Below are 21,876 nucleotides of genomic sequence, written 5' to 3'. Positions count from 1 at the left end.
ACCACGATCACCGCTTCTCACAGCATCTGGGAAGAGAAAACCCTAGGAAAACTAAGTACTGACCAAGGTCAACTCTGCTTGGTTTCTGAGATTTAAAAATATCACCCCTTGAAGGGGTCTGGCTGCAGGCTGAATAAACACAATACTGTAAAAACTCAATTAGTGCTTTATAATGCAGTGTGCTCAAATGTAAGTTAGTGTCCTATTTACACACTACAGCATCTTTTGAACAATAAGACTAAGTCTGAGGGCCTTCTGAGGTACGTGATTAGTAACTTTCTAGGCGATTTCCACTCGTGAGCCATTTCCTCTCACAACACCTCAATCCCTCACCACTTTGTTCTCAAACTGGATGGGACCTGAAGATTGCTGGCAGCCTATGCACTATATTATGATAAACTCTGTATATACTAGATCAGAGCTGTATGACATAGGTGGAAAATGGGGCAAAAGGCAACTCTGGTGTTGCCCCATATACCAAATACAGTTCCTTTACAATGTTAATATGAATGCTGCCATATCAGCAAAGGGATTAAATGCTCTTGACAAGGTCTCTCTCCCATTAAATATATTATATATACACATGGAGATATAGAGACATACATTTACATCACATAAAATATATGCTATCAGGAACAGCAGTTATTAGATATTTATTTAATCTAATAATTATGCAGGACAAAAATCAGGCCTCTCAAATCAATTGTTTTGCCTAAATAAGGATTACTGGGTTAGAGCCAATGCTTTCAGATCCTATGACAAAAAGTGCTATACAAGTGCAGAATCTATTATTATTATTATTAATTACCAGAACTGTGCTGTGCAAAATAAGGAGACTGTTTCTAAGAAAAGCATGGATTAAGCAGCACCTCTTCCCTCTTCTAAGTATTCACAGCCTACAGCTTTTAGCATTTTATGGAATATAGTGCAGGCAGAATTTCTACAGTGATTACAAACACCTTTGATTTAATTACAGTCCAGTCTAACTGAAGTGAAATAGCCAGTACTTTGTGGTTAATAGCCCCAGCATCCCTTGATTACCACATATGCAGAGTTGATTGGAATGAACATTACATACTCCCTCTTCACCAACGGTTAGAGAGAGGTGGCTATGCACAGCTGATGGCCATTATACAAATCACATAACTTTGCAGGTAGCTGGCTTTAATCCTGAATTAAATTATTACTCTGTACAGCCCACGGGGGCAGGAAGGGAACAGATGTGGATCTACACATGCCTGCGTAGCCTCCACAGGATGGATGTAAACCAACGTGTGCTCCGAGGTGTCCACTGAGGTGTAAGAGGTGCCATCTGCTGTGTAGACCACCTGCTGCGGGGGACGGTCCTGATCATCACTGTACACAATTTGTGCCACTGTTCCACCTTCAGGGACAAAGTGCACCTGGAGAAGAAATGAAGATGATATCCTTAAATAAATGTCTCTGTGAAAGTGTCCACAAACACACTCATAATAGCCATATTCATCATGTAAAGACCTCCTGAGTCCATTCTACACAGCCAATTGTTATGGACATAACACAAAAATCATTGTATAATTTGGACTGAGAAGCCTAATCTAAATGCCAGTGAGGTAGAATCCTGGACATAAAAATCACTACATCCTTTTCCTTTTTACTCTGCATTTTAACAAGAGACATAAATATTTATACACAGCCATTCCTAACATTTAGTTCTTGGATCATTCTTCTCCCTTCTGCTTTTTGCAAAAAGTCGTCGATATGATACAGGATAAGCCTTGTTAATTGTTTATATACTTTTTCAATTTATTTTAATACAATTTTGTGGATTTATATTATTTCATTCATTCAGTTTTGTATTTGGATAGTAATTATTTAGTTCTTATTTGAACAGCTAACATAGTTCATTAACTTACTGATGCTGCTGCAAGTGATACTACTATATCTGTAATGTTGGAATATGATATGTGGGATTGTTTCCCTGTAGGATGTACATGCATAAAGCTATTTGAATGGAAAAAAATATAATTGCAAAAATTATTTGATAGCTCCTAAAGCTGCTAATGGGATACAGAGACTGCACCTCCAGGCCAGCAGTTCATATCTAGCCAGGTGGTGACTGGAAATTGTTGTCCATGCTGGTCTGTCTGAAATGAGTTGTTCTCAATCTAGTTGCCAGTAGGCAAGTGTTCTCTTCTTGACAACTTTGAGCTGAAGTGCTCAGAATTTTTGAAAACTGGGCCATTTATTTAGATACCTAAATATGGAATTAGGAACCTAACTTTAGATATCCATTTCCAAAGTATCTTAGCCAGAGTATATGCAGGTACTGCACTTTCACAGAGTTTGAAATAAAATTCATATTATTTTATTAAAACTTGTTATAAAATAATTGATTTTGTTTGGTCTTTTGGGATATTTTTTCTAAGAAAAAACATAAGCATCTTAGTTTAGGCACTAAATGTAGATCTTGAAAATAAAATGACATTTAAAAACTAATAATAATGATGAGAATAATACATAGCATGCATACAGTGCCTTTCATTTCCAGGATGCTGTGAAAATACTAATGAATCCTCACAACACCCCTTTGCAGTAGCCAGAGGAAGTAAGCATTGTTATTCCCATTTTACAGCAGGAGGAGCTGAGGTACAGACAAATGCAGTTTCTTGCAAAGTCCAGAGAGCAAGTTATTGGGACGGCCAGGATTTCAAGGCCTTACTCACAATCCTGTGCAAATTCAGCTAAACAAAAATTGAATAATTGTTTTTAATGTGTATTTTAAATCATTCCGCTGCACTGCTGAGACCCTGAGCAACAGTATCTTACTAATATTTGAGAAGTAAACATGAAACTGATTTGAAACTAATGTGAAACTAATGAATCTTGGTTTTGCTGTCCAAACTGAGTGGAATACAAAGAGTGAAACAGAAGCAATGTAAAGTAAATGAGATTTTTATAAACCTAAGGCCCAATAATAACCATGGTTTAAAAAAAAAATCTGTATATATGATATTACTCTTGACAGTAATGCTTTGAACTGATCCACATTGGTGCTGGAAAATTAAAGAAAAGTGGATGTGTGATGTGACTTTCTGTTATGCTTACAATGAAAAAATGGCAGTAGGAATCCACTACATATGTATTATGGTCTTGTCTTAGTCATGTGACTAATCCTACTGACATCAGTTGGACTAATTCAATGAATTCTTACACATAAAAGAAGGATTTGGCTGTAGTGGTCACTGCACTACCACAACACTTTAACCAGAAGTCCGATTAGAAAGAAAGAAATTGTGGTACTTTCCCAAGCTTCCACCCATGCTTCCAAGCCCAGCTATGTCCATTTCTGATGCCACTACCAGCAGATTGTGCAAAGCTTCTTATGATTGTCGTTCTCCGGCGCTGTGTGCTTATACTAGCAGTGAAATTGTGGACAATGTTGACATTTAAATGACCATTGGTAGGCTCCAGAGATCACACCCCTCAAAATGAATAGGGATAGTTAATATCTCTCAGAGCTATTGTTTCAGGCTGTCTGCAAACTCAGACAGACTTCACAGCATTGGTTTACGCTCAGTTCAATTGCTCAAGCTTTACTTTGCAAACATAGTGGCTAGGCTTCGATTTCTTCTCAAGCTTAGCTTCTGGAGCACAAGATGGCAGGCTCCGGAAAAAAAGTATGAGCTTGTTGGCGTGCTGCAAGCAAGCCCAACTCAATCCCTGACTCTAAGAAATAATTAGAGAAATTTCTAAGAGCTGCTAGTCACCTGAGCAGTATTCTGTTCCTGCTCAGCCGATTCAGACCACACCTGTGGACTTTCCTCTTTCGAGTCCATCTCGTCCCTGCTGTGGTGCTCCATGGTGACAGCTAATTACAGGAGCAGTGCTTGGCTGAATAGATTCATCTGTTCGCTATGTCTCTACTCACACAAGACAAGGTGATCTTCTGTAACATGGCTATAACGACAGAAAAGAGACCCAAGATATTAAATAGCCGAGTACATTGCAATCAATTTCAATTGTAACAGAAAGGCAGCTGAAAGGTGTTACTATCTACCACATGCAGGGAGGAATGTGCTTCTATGACAGAAGTCTTAATTTTATGAACATATTTTTTCTCAGTTCTCTTCCCCAAATCCTGCTGTACAGTATTTTCTATCTACAGTAGATGAGGAAACAGGCCAACAACTGCAAATGGCAGAGCTCCTTAGGAGGCCTGGGAGAAACAGATACATCCTGCAGCACTGAATGTGATGATTATTGCAGAGCAGAGAGAGGAGTTTAAAAAAGATCCATTTCCCTTCCCGCAAGTTCATCACATTACACTGATCATCCATCAGCTTAGGGTTAGACTGGATTTCTTTTGAAGCCCATCACTGCTGCTCCTGCACTGGTCAGAAAGGGTTTGTTTCTTCCTGGCAACAAGATGTTCCGTCTACAACTTTCTCAGCCTCTAGTGGCCTAGGGATCAAGAGACAGTGCTGGGAATTGAACCTCAGTCTTTCACAAAAATAATCATTATGTTCAGAGGCAGCCACTGTTTTCTGAATGTATTTGTTTAATTTTTAGAGCAACACTAAACCAATCATGAGTTTAGAGGCAACTCTCCATGTGCAGCTGGCATTTCAGATACTATTAAACTAGACATTTTTTTAAACAGCGAGAGAGAAGAACAATGAAGCTTAAATTCTAATCGATGTGAGCCTGGAAATTTTGACAAATTGCTTCCATGGTAGGTTTTATTCACCCCTTGCGATTTTATCGGAGCCTCTCAAGCTGCCATTGGGAATCTCAGAAGTGTAATTTACAGCTCTGCTGATTGGTTTAGTCAGTCATTCAGCACCTTCCCAGTCCTTCGTCTCCAATGTCATATTAAATCATAGACTTAGGAATTAGAATGAGGCTGAGCCCATTTGATTTTTCAGCAAGTCCAATTAACTTTATTTTATACTGGCTGGCTAGTTGGGCTGATCTGATGCCAGCACCTGCCTGTGCACCAGGAAGAAAGCAGAAGGTCCCTCACTGATGCTATCACTGATTTACATTTTAAAGGCAAATTATTATAGTCATAATTTATTCCCATAAATTCTGGCATTTGGTTCGTCACTGACAAGCTAGTAAAAGAAAAGGGGGGAAAAAGCAGGCATTTTCTGCCTTCCGTTAATCTCACGAACAATGAAGGAGCCTTGCAGGATCTGAGCACATACATCCTACACAGGCTTTCCCTAGAATGCACAAAGCAATAATTCAGGAAAGCTTTACTATAACGTCATCCCGTGGAGTGATGGAAAAATTAACACTATCTCCACACTGAAAAACAGCAAAAGGGGGAAAGAGGTTCTTGTGCTTTATTAGACAGTATGTCATGCTATCATCACTGGTAACAGCCTCCCACTGACTCCCTCATGCTAAGAAATACCTCGCATGCATATGTTGCTCAACCAAAGGGTTGACGGAAGAAAGTAGGATATGTCATGTGACTTCACATACACTCATGCCGTTAGACTCCGGGGAAAAGAAAACAGAAATGTTACATTCATGAGTGATGGTATATATACACCCCACATAGTACTCAATCCTAAAATCTGGGCAAAGAGCAGAAGAAGTAAGAAAAAATGCAATGCCATATCAATGAGTGACGCTTTAGCCAGGGATCTTACTAGTAAGAAAAAAACACTATTGGCTGCACTGAACAATGGTCAGGGCTGAGAATCATCTAACACTGCTGTCCAAGAGGCTATATTATAAGGTGCTAAAGAAAAGATTAACTATAATAAATAATAATACAGAGTATTTTGACCTTCTATAGCATCTTTCATCCAAACACCTCAAAGTGCTTTGTAATGTAGGTAAGTATTATTATAAGACTTTCTTCTTATGCTTATCAAATCCTGTCACTTTAACTGAAATAATTCACTGATTTTGTTAGCCATATGATCACCAGGGTGTACATAACGGATTGTGTAGCGCATGTCAGTGTTCATAATATTAATAAAGTCTGAACAAGACAGCGTTTAGCTGTATTTATCATAATATCATAACAATCTTTCTTGCGTTCCTTTTCTATCAATTTATTCTAAGTTTTTGGCAGTCAGTATTAACTGAATAGCAGTAATTGCATAGCCAGTTCTTTAATCAATTATCCAATAACTACCTGCCTAAAACAATCAAAATGGATCAAAATAAATGCTGAAGGTTTTATTGTTTGGTTTATTTATTCTATTTACCTATACATGAGAGAGAGACAGAGAGAGAGATTTGGTTACTAAGGATCTGATCAAGTAAACCAAGCACTGAATTAAGTGGAAAGCATGAATATAATCAATTAACAGATGGTGTAACAGGGTGGCAGAGTTTTTTGACTGACTCACCCTTTAAACAGGTATTGGAATCTTGAAGGCAGATGCTGATTCATTCCTGCTGACTCATGGTGGTAGGAATAGCTCTTCTATGTTGAATATAAAGGAGGTTGGAATGACTCTTTGGCCCCAAAACTGAACTTTACAATATAATCATTGCAGGGAAACACTAGGAACAGCCAAGCTTAGGGAGAAAGCATTGGGTTTGGTTTAATTTTTTGCTGTGGCTCTGTGAGTTACTGATAAAGCCAAATCTCAGGAAGAGTGGAAGTTTGGTCTACATTCAGGACATGGCTACACTTGCAAATGTAGAGCGCTTTGAGTTGAACCAGCCTTCGTAGAGCGCATTAGGGAAAGCGCTGCAGTCTGTCCACACTGACAGCTGCAAGCGCACTGGCGTGGCCACATTTGCAATACTTGCAGCGGCATTGGGAGCGGCGCATTACGGGCAGCTATCCCACAGAGCACCTCTTCCCATTCTGGAGCTGTGGCTTGTGGGAAGGTGATAGGGGATGTGGGGCATTCTGGGTCCTGCCCCAACGCCTCGTGATGCATCGGTTCACATCCCAGCAATCCTAATGCTTCCATCCACATTTGGCGCCATCTTTCAACATTTTTTGTACTGCGCGCTCTGTCTTCCCTTTCGGTCTGCGGGAATGGAGCCCGAACTGCTGAGGAATACTCTGACGAATCTCGTCAGCACATCACGTTTGGCAGTCGAGTTACTCGTTAAGATCCAAACTGACAGTGAGGACTCCGACAATGATATCTACTCCAGTAACGCATACGACACGAGATTGCTTATGGCATTCACGGACATGCTCACCACCGTGGAACTCCGCTTTTGGCCTCAGGAAACAAGCACTGAATGGTGGGATCACATTGTCCTGCAAGTCTGGGATGACGAGCAGTGGCTGCAGAACTTTCGGATGAGAAAAGCCACTTTCATGGGACTGTGTGAGGAGCTCGCCCCCACCCTTTGGCGCAAGGACATGAGATTGAGAGCTGCCCTGCCGGTGGAGAAGCGGATGGCTATTGCAATCTGGAAGCTGGCAACTCCAGACAGCTACCGATCGGTCGCTAACCAGTTTGGAGTGGGAAAGTCAACCGTTGGAATCATGTTTATGCAAGTTTGCAGGGCCATTAAGCTCATCCTGCTCAGAAGCACTGTGACTCTGGGTAACGTGCATGACATTGTGGCTGGCTTTGCACAAATGGGTTTTCCCAACTGCGGAGGGGCGACAGATGGGAGGCATATTCCAATTCTGGCACCAGCCCACCTAGCCTCCAAGTACATTAATCGGAAGGGGTATTTCTCTATGGTTCTCCAGGCACTTGTGGATCACTGTGGGCGTTTCATTGACATTAACGCAGGCTGGCCCGGAAAGGTGCATGATGCACACATCTTTCGGAACACTGGCCTGTTCAGGAAGCTGCAAGCCGGGACTTTTTTCCCCAGACGAGAAGATCACGGTAGGGGAAGTCGAAATGCCCATTGTGATTCTTGGATATCCCACTTACCCTTTAATGCCGTGGCTCATGAAACCCTACACAGGGAGTCTTGACAGCAGCAAGGAGCAGTTCAACAACAGGCTGAGCTGGTGCAGAATGACTGTGGAGTGTGCTTTTGGCCCTTTAAAGGGCCGCTGGCGCTCTCTATATGGGAAGCTGGACCTGGCCGATGACAACATCCCTGCGGTTATATCTGCGTACTGTACCCTCCATAACATTTGTGAAGGGAAGGGTGAAAGATTCACTCAGGCATGGAACTCGGAGGTTCAACACCTGGAGGCTGAATCTGAACAGCCAGAGAGCAGGGCTATTAGAGGGGCACAGCGAGGGCTGCAAGGATTAGGGATGCCTTGAGGGAGCAATTTGAGGCTGAAAGCCACCAGTAATGTCTGGTGCCCTGCACGGGAGTGAAGTGCAGTGGTTCCAATGTTATTAGGAATCTGTGTTTGCTACGCTGACTTGCAGTGCCTGTTGCTTTTCTGGGCTAAGGTGTCTTTTACTTTATGCAATAATAAAGAATGTTTTCAAAGCCAAAAAATCCATTCATTGAAAAGAAAATTCATTTATTGTAAAGAAACACAACTGCATGGGAAACAGAAAGGGCAAGGAAGTGGGGTGGGGAACTGTACAATCACAGATTTGCGTATGTCCTGTTATCATACTCAGCCTTCCTGTCTGGAGTGCTGTGCAATGAGTGCTGCACTTCAGGATGGCTATAATGCATGCTGATGGGAGTTGAGTGCAGTGGGTAAGGGTCGTAGTTTTCAGGGCTGGGTGGTGAAGCTACAGGTGCTGGAGGCAGTGATGGTGATAAGAACCCGGATGTTGAGGAAAGTGGTTGGAGGTGACATGGGGGCACAAGGGAAAGAGTTTTGAGACAAGTGCTGCAGGGGTGGCGGGAGCGGTAGTGCTCCGCCTGTATGGATACGAGCGCCTGGATCGAGTCCACTTGGTGCTCCATGATGCTTATCAGCCGATCCGTGCTTTGCTGCCGGAGCTCTGCGCTTTTGTGCCGGCGATCTGCATTCTGCTGGCGGATCCTCCTTTCACTCTCCCTCCACTCCTGCGCTTTTAGATTCTCGTTAAGCGACTGCTCTTTTACTTCATGCAGCATGTCTTCTTTGCTTCTACGTGGCCTCTTCCTAATTCTTTGCAGTCTTTCAGCTGGTGATAACACGGACGGCTGAGATCTCAAGGTTTTACCATTAAAGTGCAGCATGCGGAGTGCCCGAGACCCCCCCCTGACCCGCCACCTATCTCCACCTACCAGACCGGGGGCGGGGAGCTCAGGACCTCTACCTTGCAGCGGGATGGTGCGGTAGGAGCTTCCGCACAGCGAGCAGGGGGGTCTCAGGGCTTCTGCCCAGTGAGGAGGGGGGTCTTGAGGCTTCAGCCCCGTGGGGCGCACCTGCCAGGACTCAGGGCTTCAGCAGGAGCGGGGCTGAAGCTCCAATCCCCGGTTCCCGGCAGGTATTCCCTGGCTCTCGAACTTCTGAAGATTGTCGTATGTAGCTCGGAAGGCCAATAAACTTGGCCACCCCGCTATATAACCATAAAAACAAAATACAACTCTCATTAATATTTAGCTTAATTACAACCTAGTTTCTTCAAATAGAGCCTGTGCACAAGATTGCAATTAATTTTAATTACAAGGAAAGTTTGTCGAATCTGTGCTAGTCCATCATTCTGACTGGTGCCTCCATTAAATTATATATGAAAGATCTTTTCTTGGGCTTGTACATATTTTAGAAGGTGACTTGCACGGGCCTTGTCCTTTGTCTGGGATACCCAAACATTTGGCATAATGAGGGAATGCTCTCTTCTCTCTATCCATGCTACCTGTCTATGGATCATTTTTTACATGTATACATTTCTCTTTCCAAATATTTTGGGGGCTTTTCCACACCACGTGTAGAAGTTTGACACCTTAGGAATACAGGCATATCAGTGCAAATATGCCAATTGGAGATGCTGCTGTGTCAGAAGGGATGCATGCAGATGCAATATGAACCGGATGTAACTCAATTACTTGCATTTCTATAGCATCCCTGAGACATATATAGAGCATAAGCAGCACATTAATCAGTATGCCAATGTGCAATATGCTAAACCATTTACAGCGCCCATGAAGAGAGCATTTTCCTCCTCAAAATAGCAGGCATGCCTCACTCGGTATGGAATCAGGTGATGACACAAGGGCTGCAATGATAATGGATATAAATACATCATATCATCATCCTCGAGTGTGAAAGAAACAGGATACCAATAGAATGCAGCATAAACAACACAGCAGGATATGGTGTGAGGCGAAACCCACACATTTCCCTTTATTATTAGGAAATTACCTATTTAAATTCAACACAATATTGCCTTGGGTGCATGCACCCAGATTCCTCTGAGCATTCTCTTGCAAGATCTATTTAAATGATCATTTAATCTCATCCATGGTTTAATCTCCTGTAATAATAACACCTAGCTCTTTAACTCCATCCTCTATGGCATCCCTAGGTCCAGGCCTCCAGATGCCAACACATGTAGAATGCAGCTGCCTGTCTTCTCAAATCTATAAAGTGCAACCCCCTCAGCAAACTCTTCAAACAACTCCACTAGCTCCTCATTCATTTCAGGATACAGTTTAAACTGCCCTACTTTTGTTAAAATCCTCTGGGGACTCCTGCCAACCTCACAGACTCTGTCCCTCTTCTCTTCCAGCACTTGCCTCCTCTTTGACCTTTTCAAAATCTCATCAATGTTGGCTCACAAAATAATATATTATTCCATTGAGATTCCCCAAAATCGGAGGGAAGGTTGGGGCAAGACAAAATGCAGGTGTGCACCTCAATAGTGATTTGGAAAGCTGGAAACGTACAAAATAATGAGTTTAATTCAGGAATTCTCAAGTGAAGGGGCTTGACCCACACCACCAGTTACACAGAAAAAAGAAACTAGGGGTAATAGGACTCAGCAGGAGCAAGGACAAGGAAGGGAAGGAGCAATTCCCTCCCTCTTCCTCCTCCCCTCACCTTCTGTGGCTTCCCCCGCCTTCTCCCTGTTCTGCCCCCTCCCCTAACCAATTTGTGTGCAGCTCTCACCTTCACAGCATTCAACTGTGGGGGAATCGGAAGTAGCATGGCCCACAGCTAAGCACTGGGCATAGACAGACGGACCTCATCCACAACTCCGCACCCAGCATCAACCTCCTCATGGGCCCTGCTAACCCCAGCACAAGCTACAACCCCAGCCTTCTTAGCCAGTTCCCCATCCAAACACTATCCTCCCTAACACCACCAATCACCCTCAATCTCATCCCAACCCATACCACCGCCCAACACCATCAATTAATACCCTCATCATAAAGCACTTCTCCCCCTGCATGCTACCCAGCAATAGCCCCACCTGCATCAGGACCTATACACCAGCCATAATTTCTTGCCATGAATCCAAGGACAGGTCCACAAAAACTGTAGGATCTGGGTTGGTCACAGCAAGATGCCATGGCTAGTTTCTGGGTCCCAAGTGGTAAAAGGTTGAGATTTGCTGGCTTAAATTGTTTATTTGATATTACTTTACATTGTAAAAGGCAGAGAAGGAAGGATTTTAGGATAGCACATATGAAAGACTAAAAAAATTAGTATGAAGGGAACTTTTAGTGGTTGGACAGAAAGTCCTGGATCACAATGAAACCAAAAAGTGTTCCTTTTTTGACGCAATAAACAAAGATCCCTCAATGTCCACTGTGTAGAAAATACACAGTCTGTTTTAATGGTGACTGAGGTGAAGTTACAGGAAGAGGAAAACAGGCAGTATCTCCTGTACAGACACTGCACTAAGCAGACAGTTTTAAGGAGCTCCTGATACACAAGCAGCTGCAGTTACATTGATTCAGGTACTGATCTCAGCATGCCCTTAATCTGAGAAATGTTCGCTAGAAAATAAGGCAGCTCAACCATTTATTGATATGATGGATTTTGAATTAGAGAATGACAAATAATCTGTCACTTAGTATTTCTGTTACTGCAGCGTCAGGGACAGGAGCAGTTTAGTATACTGGTTACTAAATTTTACAAATGTAAAATTCTTAATTTGTCTCCTTAATTTATTCTCTGAATAATAGGGGTCTAACCTTTTACTTGCAGAAAATAACTGTTCAGCTAAGAAAGTCATTTGCACAGGGACAGTGGCACCTTTATAATATATACAGAATAATAAATACGCTCTACTTTTGTACTCATAATACCAGTGTGACCTCACCTCAGAGTGAATTCCAGCAGCAATGTCTGTCATTTATATGAAAATTGATACGTTTCTACTTGGTAAATATTTTTCGTAACAGAAAATGTCTTTAAACAAATTAAGAATTAAAAAACAAACAAACAAACACACACACACACACACACACACACACACACACACAGAGAGGCCCTTCTAAACACTTGGAAGGCTTCAGATGCTGGCAGGAGAGAACAGTGTTCTTCATTTCTAGACCACAAGATTTAATCCAGTTTATGTCAGTAGCGACTAACTTATTAGCATCCCAGGGCAGCTCTAGTCGAGGTCAACGGATGCAATTGCACTTACAGAAATCAGGTCCATATCAACCAATGTGCACTCAGTGCATTCGCATAGGACCTCCATCTCAAGTTTGGCCTAGCTGTCCCCCCATCACAATGGAGGCGCTGCCGGGTCAAATTTGAGAGAGTGGCACTGTGACTCCTTGTGCCAGGTTGCAATGCCATTCACTCAAATTCAGCCTGGCCACCCCACCAACAAAGGGTCGGTTTGTCCTAGTGTGACGGAGGGACGACCAGGCCAAATCTGAGTGAGTGGAGCTGCAACCTGGCATACGCAGTTTCAGCACCAATCAGGTTTGGCGCCTGCCATAGGTAGTGCAGGGAGCAACTTGCTTGTCCCAGATCCCACTATCACCACCACTGGCATCATTATGCTGGGCTAGGGTGACCAGATGTCCCGATTTTATAGGGACAGTCCCAATTTTGGGGTCTTTTTCTTATATAGGCTCCTATTACCCCCCCACCCACCCACCCACCCACTGTCCTGATTTTTCACACTTGCTGTCTGGTCACCCTATGCTGGGCCCAAGTCAACCTGCCAGGGCAAGAGCCCGGCGATAGGTGCAGATTCGGGGATATCGCTCCCATCAGCAGTGGGTCTGGAGCTCAGGGAGAGATGGAACTGGAAGCAGACCCCCAGCTGCACGCAGGGCAGAGCCCCCCATCTCCACAGGGAGGGCAGCAACCCCACAGGCCTGGGCCCTCTCTTATCCCCCCAGCTCCCCACCCCCCAGTGCACTCATTTAATCAGAAGGCTACATCAGCCTCTGTATTATCAGATCACTGTGAAGTGAGTTACGGATGGGAGGTGAAATCCAGCCCCACTGAAGTCAATGGGAGTTTTGCAATTGGCTTTAATGGGATTCTCAGTCCAAGTTCCGGTGGACAAGTATCCATATCACCAAAACCGCAGCTTGCACTTTTGCTGGCAGCCTCAGAAAATGCACGAACTACGGTCTAGCCAAAGCACTGTTTTTCCCTGCATGGTGTTATTACTGGGATTTCCTAACTTCTTGAGAAGGAAGGTTTGAAAACTCCATTATGATGAATCCACTCACTTCCAAGTGAGCCAGAAGACAGTGGCAAAGAGTTCCCTTTCAGTATAAAAGGCTTTCAGAGAAGCTATGTTTATCTCTGAATACGTGAGAAAGGACATCACTTTCTCGTACAAAGAATGAGGTTTGGTGTCCTCTAGCTGGCTAGCGTAGGCCATGGTCATAGTATTAGCTACAATGAGGACATGGTGATAATTTTACCTTATGAGAGCTAACAACATAACTTAGTTCTGGATTGGTTAGTGGAATGGGCTGTCCAGCTGAAATGACTGGTATCCAATGATGTGGATCTGGTCAATTCTATTTAGGATGAACTGCTTTGACCCTGTGCTTCTCAGTCCAGTAAATTAAGCAGATTATTGATTGGGGAACAGTGAAATTGAACTCAGAAATTCTGGAGAAAGCGATATAAATCCAGAATTCCTAACTCCACCAAATTGTTTCAGAACCAAGATGGAAGAGTTGACTTCCTGGTACCTCTCTTTCCTTGGAACAACTTCCACTACTCCAGCCTGAACTAACTTCCTGCATCTGGAGTTCTTGGGAAAAATGGACAAAGTGAGAAGAGGGAAGCATTGATTATGAAGAGGTTGAAGGGAGGGAGGGTGCTAAGAAATTCTGTTGCATACTCCTTACTACCTGTTCAAAGCAGAAGCCCCAGGATTTGCAAAGTTGAGGAGTCTTCCCAGGGGACACAGATCTTTAGGCAGGCAAGGTGCTGAGGTGAATCATGCTGAGCTCTTGTTACAGCAAAGTGCTCTGAAAGAAGTTGATTCTGAGTCAGTTCCGAGGTGATCTTATGGTAAGTACCTGTTTTCTGATCCAATGAATACGGAGGCAGAGAAGCCCTGAAAGTAGGGCTTATTCCTATGAAATTCTGTATATATTTTCATCTGCTTGGAGGGAAAAGACATCTTCTCCTTGTCCACTGCCTATATAACTGCTTTCTTGAGAGGCTCTCCAAAGAGCTTTCCTCCTGTCATATGATTCCATTTCTTTTCTCTTCTACACCTCCACCCCGATATAACGCTGTCCGCGGGAGCCAAAAAATCTTACCGTGTTATAGGTGAAACCGCGTTATATCGAACTTGCTTTCATCCACCGGAGTGCGCAGCCCCACCCCCCCAGAGCACTGCTTTACCGGGTTATATCCGAATTCGTGTTATATCAGGTCACGTTATACCGGAGTAGAGGTGTATTTAGGTTCTTACACTACAAAAATTCTTATGGTGTTTGAGCACGGGACATTCGCTTCCCATTTTTTTGGGCACAGATAGTGTTGCCTGTTTGGTCTGTATGGTTAGCCAATACCGGCGTTGTTTCCATTAGGGAGAGAAACTGATTGTACACTCAGGTACATTCTTTGGTTCAATCCTATTTATTTACAAAGAATATACACAAAGTCTTCCATCCCTGAATACAGTAGAAACAAAAAACAGCAGGCAGTTTCCTTGCTCACTATTTCCAAGTCTGCTCCTCCAGTCAGTTCTGTGCCCAAGGAGATGTCTCTCTGATCCTTTTCGGGGTCACGCTCATGACTGCTTCTCTGGTTGTCTGCTGGCTTTCTGCATCTCACACACAGAGCCTGTCAAAACAATCTTCTAGCCCCTGCATTTACAACCAGTCCCAGGGAAACCCTCTTACTCTCCCAGGGTTAGTTTTTTCACAAGCCTTGTCATGCAGTCTACTCCCTTGGCCAGAAGCTTCAATAGTTTTCAGTTATCTCACTTCATAAAGGAACATTTAATTGCTCCTTCCAGCCAGCCAGAAAGAAGGGTGTTTAGCACACCCATGACTTTAACCAGGTCTGTGATTGTCTATAGCAGCGGTTCTCAACTGGGGGTTCACAAGCCCTTTCAGGGGGGCTGTGGAACCCTGTTTCTGAAACCCAGCTCCCCCGAGCCCCAGCGCTGAAGCCGGCGGCCCCCCCGCCCCAGCCAGGAGCAGCACGGGGCTGAAGCCGGTGGCCCCTCCCCGCCTCAGCTGAGAGCGGCGCAGGGCTGAAGCCGGCAGCCCGCCCCCCCAAGCCAGGAGCAGTGGATGGCTGAAGCCAGGAACCCCAGCGCCCCCCTCCCCGCTGAAGCTGGGAGCTGCACTGGGAGCCCCCCCCAGCCCCTAGCTATCCCCTTCCCTGCACCCTGAGCTACGCCCCTGCCCGCACACAGCCCCTAGCTATCCCCTTCCCTGCACCCTGAGCTATTCCCCTCACTTCACACAGTCCCTAGCTACCCTCTCCCTGCACCCTGAGCGGTTTTCAAACTTTTTGAACTGAGCCCACATTTGGAGTTATATTTTTGGTTGCATCCCCCTACAGCCCTGACAGGCTGGGTGGCCTCTGGAGTGAGTCAGGGGATGGAGGTGGTGCTCCCTCCCTGGACCCTGCTTTGTGGAGTTGGCTCGAGCCCCACCAGCCCTTGCCCCCCCCCCATAGAAGTAATACTATGCCTATGCCCAAGGGCCTCCTTCCCCCCCCCCTCTTCCCCCCGGCCCAGAGGCTCGTGCTCTTCCCCCCACCCCCTGCCGGGCCCTGGCATTTTTATAGCATATTGAGGGGGGCTGCAGCAAGAAAAAGGTCGAGAACCCCTGCTCTATAAATCAAAGACCTGCTTGATGGCATCCAACAACAGCTTCCACCATACCAGTATCTTCTGGCCACCACAGTAATTCTTTCTCCACTTTTTTTTCAGGGAAGCAAAGAAGGAGAGTGATTTCTTCCATCTCCCTCTGAGGAGACTCAGGGCACGGCTACACTAGAGAATTTACAGTGGCACAGCTCTCTAATGTAGCACTCTAAGCTCTCCTGTTGACTTAATTACTCCAGCCCCCACGAGTGACAGAAGCTATGTCAGTGGGAGCAGCTCTCCCACCACCAGTGTTGTCCACACCGGCGCTTATGTTGGTATAACTTATGTTGGTTGGAGGGTGATTTATTTACCCCCCTGAGCGACAGAAGTTATACCGACATAAGCTGTAGTGTAGGCAGTCTCAGATCAGAGTCGCTTAGCTGGAAACCGTGGCTGGAGGTAGCATTTTTCTCCTGGGAATAGCTGGGCTCAATATATTTTGGTTCTTCTTCCATGGGGATTTTTGATATAGGGGTTCCTGAAGTAGACACACACACAAAATACTTAACAGTATCTGTATTTCAAGGGTGTTGCCCTTTTATATTCCTGCTGTTGGGGAAAGGGCACCTTTCCTCAACAGTGAGAATATGCAGAAGACTCTGACAAATAGAGAGGATAGATTCTGCAGCAGGACTCTTGGAGTTAAAGCGGTACCCCCGCTGAGACCAGCTCGGGAGATCCCACAGGGCAGGTCTTCACTACAGGGGGGGGTCGATTTAAGATACGCAAATTCAGCTACGCGAATAGCGTAGCTGAATTCGACGTATCAGAGCCGACTTCCCCCGCTGTGAGGACGGCGGCAAAATCGACCTCCGCGGCTCCCCCGTCGACGGCGCTTACTCCCACCTCCGCTGGTGGAGTAAGAGCATCGATTCGGGGATCGATTGTCGCATCCTGACGAGACGCGATAATTCGATCCCCGAGAGATCCATTTCTACCCGCCGATTCAGGCGGGTAGTGTAGACCTAGCCACAGAGAAACCAACATCAAGGGGTTTCCAAACGTTCTTTTTTGCCCCTGCTCTGATAGGATAAAGATGGGAGAAAACTGGAGCTATGCAAGTGTAATGGTCCACCTCTCAGCTCAGAGAGTCATAAAGCCATGGCAATATCTCAAATGAGAATCCCTTTACAATACTGGTGCATAAAAGGGTTGCTTTGATTTACTCAAGGCTACAGAAGAGGTTTGCATGCTGACTGAGGTTCCTAACAGCAATGGCTATTAGCTGAATGCTATTGGTGCTGAGCACTGAATACTTTCTTTCACCACTAATCATATACAAGGACAGCAAGACCATCATGCAAGGTGGGTTTTATACTAAATTATGCTGTGAATTGTCATCCAGCTTTTAATATCAAAATGGTTTATTATGCTCAAAAGTAGCAACACATGTGTCTGCAAAAAAGCTGTATCCTACACTTAACTTAATTATCCCAGCACACATGGGAGGTAAGTCAGTAAATTTCCTGACAGCCTTTGGAAGAATTTGCTCTCATGACAAGAGGGCTGGAAGGTGCAATATATTTAACCTCACTGACTACTGAGTCATGACTGCTTTTTTCACTCATCAAAAACATATTTATTTCAAGGAACTCTGGCTCCAGTGCATTCTGGTTGGATGTTTGTAATCAGGCAATGTATGACCACAAGATTTATATTTCACTGGTTGACTAGAGATGGAAATCACACTTACAGCTAGGACACAAAAGTCTATTTATTTCCAGGACAGGAGTAATGGTTGCAATTTATTTAACCATATAATAGAGAGAATCATTTGGCCAAACACAAACAAATCTTTACTCAAATTGTGTGGAATGGATCTATCTAGGTTCTTATATCACATCCATCATCATATTATCTGATCACCTAAAATCTCATTATTATGTTCCTAAATCGTTTCCCGCAGTTTATTAAATTTAGCTGCTAAAAATCTATTTATTTTAACCATGGAGTATAACAGGAAATCAAGCATTCTGAATGAATCCCAGGACAGTGTAACATCCTGATGCTGGAATTTTTTCAAAAAGCAATCATACCAACTGACCATGGGTTGCAAATTATAACAGGAATCTTCTACTCAGAGAAATGTGAGTCCCTTTACAAACTCCTGACTGTAATTTGCATCCAGGTCTATCTCTCAAAGAAACAGTGCTAGTCTTTTTGACTGGACTACAACAACTTCATCAAACTCCTACCTAAATCTGTGTCCTCATTTCATCCTCATGTTGGCTAAGCTGCTACACATCAACTTCTCTAACTACTCCCTTTGTCTTTCTCCCATTCTTGGCCTTCTAGTCTTTATGCTGCCCACTGAATTTGGTACAGTCTCCTTCAAATGTCCTTCTTTCACAAAGATTTTTTGCTCTAATCTCACTAAGATACTGCTTTGCCTTCTGGTACTAAGACTGATCTCCCACACATCAAACTGCTCAGACTTAGGGCATGTCTACCTGTACAGTGCTGCAAGAGTGCGTCTGGTGAAGACGCTCTATGCTGACAGAAAAGAGCTTTCCTGGTGACATAATTAAATCACCTCAGCAACCAGCAGAAGCTATGTTGGCAGGAGAAGCTCTCCTGACGACATAGCGCTATTCACACTGGCGCTTATGTAGGTGTAACTTACGTCGCTCAGGGGGTTCACACCCCTCAGTGACTTAAGTTCTGCCGACATAAGGTGTAGTGTAGATAGGCTTAGATTCTAAGCAATTTGAATCAGGGCCCTTGCCTGTTAAATTGTTCAGAAAACAGCAACATATCCATACAGTGTTATATAAGCAATATGTGTAGTAGTAAAATAAAGCTACCTAATGGGAAAAAAAATACAGAGGCCTCAGAAACTGAAAAAGATAAAAGCAAAATAAGGGCCCCTGTCAAAGTACATGTGCCACAAGCAGACATGTCCAGAACATCCAGGTACAAAGCAGTCTTAGATTTCCATAAAGGGAGGTGACAGAAACATATCAACACTAGAATACTGTTCAGGTTTGCCCCAGCCTACATTTGTCATTTTGTTGTATTCCTCCTCTTGCTCACCACACTCATCCCAAAGTTTTATCTCCCACTTGCTCCAATTCTGTCTTTCTTTCTCCTTTCCTCTTGTAGTGTTTCCATCTTTTTGCTAAATCTCTAGATTAAAGTATCATGCTATTTTAAACTTCTCATAAGATTTGGAAGACAGAAGCTGGCTCTATGACCGAGATCCCAAACTGTCAGCATCTCAATATACGCACATTTCAACAGCCTCCCCCCAGTGATTTAAGGCCACATAGCGTCCCATGAGCTAGGGAGGAAGGATCACACCCAACAAAAAACAGCACAGTCCCAAAAATGCTGGGATAGGTAGTCACTGTAAGATAGCCCTGCCATAGTATTTCTAGGATGGCTATTGCTTAAATGGAGAAATAGTGAAACTTTCCTATACCCCAAAGTCAATTTTGGGTCCTGCAAAGGTTGCTGCATTGCAACTCATTCTCATTTTGATATGGGGAGGCGCCGCCCGTTGCACCTCCCAAACACCCACAAGATGCCCACTCCCGGGCTTCTTCCCTCCATCTGCATCCTGGGCAACCCCCCGCCTCCTGCTGGGAGTGGGGAGGAACCCAGTGGGCCTCAGTCCCCAACACACCAGGCCAAGGCACCAGCCAAGCCAGCCCCTGACAACCGATCACGGGGGAAGGGGGGCCTGCACTGGGGAGAAAAACAGCCCCACCAATAGAATTGGGCTCCAGCAGCCCAACGGTCTCCCCCACTCCTCTCCCCCCCCAATCAGAGAAGGGGGACAAGACACACCCCAGCCAATCAGAGTGGGGGGCAGAACCTCTCCCCCGCCCTAGAGCCTAACGGTCTCCCCAACATACACACAAAACGACCCCCAACACCAGCCAATCAGAGGGGGCGCGATCCCCCCAGGGGCAAAGGGAGATAGGGGTGCGAAGCCTGTGGCCAATCAGAACAAGGACCGCTCCACCGCACAGAGTACTGTCCCCCCCGACAAAACGGGAGGCGCAACAGCCCCCATGGCTGGCCTGGCACCCAACGGTCACTCAGCCCCAACCACTCTGGGACTGGGAGGGGGGAAGAGGCAGAGAGGTTGCGCCGCAAGAGCTGGGAGAGGAAGAAGACCGAAGCCGAGGGGAGGGGGAATGATCCAACCACGGGGGCAGGGGAAGATGAACGGGCCATACGGGGGCAAAATGCCCGGCGTGTTGGGAGGGGAGTAAGATGGCTCCGACACCCCCCCCCCCATTAATGAGGTGCCGGGGTCCGGACTGTACCATCCGGGAGGGGGGAAACGCGGGTGGGGGCAGCCCCTTACCCCCCTGTCCGGGGCGGGTGGGGTATCCCGATCCGGGAGGGGGGGGGGAGAAGCGGACTGTACCTCTCCTGCGAGGGGGGGGAATGACAGCGCCCTACTCCCCCCCACCCGCGGGAGCGAACGGTTTGTCCCGGCCCCAGCGCTAAGGAGCCGCCGGCTCCGGCGCCATCTTGGGTGCGACTAAAACAACAAGCCCAAACCTCTTGCATGTCTCTGTGGTGCCCCTGGGCCAGAGTCCCCTCCCGGACCGTCCCATCGCGTTACCTGAGGGGGTCCCATGTGGGTGCCGCGCCCCGGCCGCCGCCGCAGGCCCCGCCGCCGCCCCAAACCCCCCCACCTGTCCTCACCTCACAATGGTAGCTGCAGAGCAGGAGGGGGGGCGGCCGCCCAGACCTCATTACCATAATCTGCCTGGCAACAGCTATCAGTGCTGCACGCTGATTGGCCAGGAGTCCCTAGCCCGCGGGAACCGGGCAAACGCACCCCCCCCCAAAATAAGCACAAAGCGGCCGGGTCCCCAGGGGGGAGGTGAAGCAAAGCCCCCCCCCATCCACAAGAAGGGGGGAACCCTTGCCAGGGCTTCCACCCCACCCCAGCACCACGCACCAATCACAGCGCCGCTCTCATCCAAGCGCAGCTCCGCCGGGGCCTGCTCGCCAATCACAGTGTGTCTCTCAACGTCGGGCTCCGCCCTCCTGCTGGGGGAGGAGGTGAGGGGAGTAGAGTAGTGCCCCCTGTTGGGTAGACGGGGAGAAGGGAAGCCCAGCAGCGCCCCCTGCTGGTGAGGGGGATGATCCAAGGGGCAAGGGGAGCAAATAGATGAGTACATGGAGAATTGGGCTGGCTAGTTCGGCGGTGACAGAGCAGGGCATGGAACCCAGGAGTCCTGACACCCAGCCCCTCACCCTATTCTCTCTTCTCTAGGCCCTACACTCCAGGACTCAGCCAGCCCTTCATCCTCCAGGTAAACTGAGTTCAGTATCATTTGCTGCGTGTGTGCATTTCTGGGATGGGACCTTCCATCCTGTGTCTCCATCTGCTCTGCCCTCGGGACATTTCTTGTAAGAGGGGCCTTCTGCCCTGGTACTCTTGGTCTACATTTCTCCACCCTCCCCATTGCGTACTGGGTGCAGCCCCCTGCCGTTGAGAGGTGGCTGCATTTTGGAGTCGAAGGCATTCTTGTGTTTGCATCGTGTGTAATGGGTTTTTAGACTCTTTGAGATGAAGGCTGCTTTATAAATGTAAGGAATTGTTATTATATTATAGACATAAAGCAATGGTGCACATGTTGTAGGGATGCTTTATGGAGGGAGGAACTAGATGACATAATCGATCCTTTCATCGTCTTCACTGTATTATTCTGTAGGGGAAAAAAAATTTAAAATCTAACCTAAACTCACTTTTTGTTTGAGAATGTTGGTTTTCTTTTTCTTGTTGTTTTTTGTGGGTTTGCAGGGG

General features: G+C 45.8%; 1 protein-coding gene across 2 annotated transcripts in view; it reads right to left on the bottom strand.

Annotated features, from left to right (window-relative positions):
* The window catches only part of PRDM10 (PR/SET domain 10), a 71,805-nt gene extending 51,004 nt beyond the window's left edge, over nt 1-20,801 (bottom strand). Inside the window, exons 1-4 of one of the 2 annotated variants that reach the window (XM_024209615.2) lie at nt 14,939-15,183; nt 14,119-14,238; nt 3,750-3,939; nt 1,239-1,403 (exon numbers count right to left, since the gene is read on the bottom strand). In XM_024209615.2, coding sequence (XP_024065383.2) covers nt 1,239-1,403; nt 3,750-3,842 — 258 coding nt within the window. In that variant the 5' untranslated portion in view covers nt 3,843-3,939; nt 14,119-14,238; nt 14,939-15,183. Of the gene's footprint in view, nt 1-1,238; nt 1,404-3,749; nt 3,940-14,118; nt 14,239-14,938; nt 15,184-20,765 lie in introns of those variants that run through there. The other variant, XM_024209616.2, reaches the window with a different exon arrangement.
* Between the last annotated feature and the right edge of the window lie 1,075 nt (nt 20,802-21,876).

Source organism: Terrapene carolina, unplaced genomic scaffold (genome assembly GCF_002925995.2).
Source record: "Terrapene carolina triunguis isolate 2854851 unplaced genomic scaffold, T_m_triunguis-2.0 Scaffold374, whole genome shotgun sequence".
NCBI classification, from domain to species: domain Eukaryota; kingdom Metazoa; phylum Chordata; order Testudines; family Emydidae; genus Terrapene; species Terrapene triunguis.
Note: the sequence above shows the minus strand (reverse complement) of the source record. Positions and strands in the feature narration are given on the sequence as shown.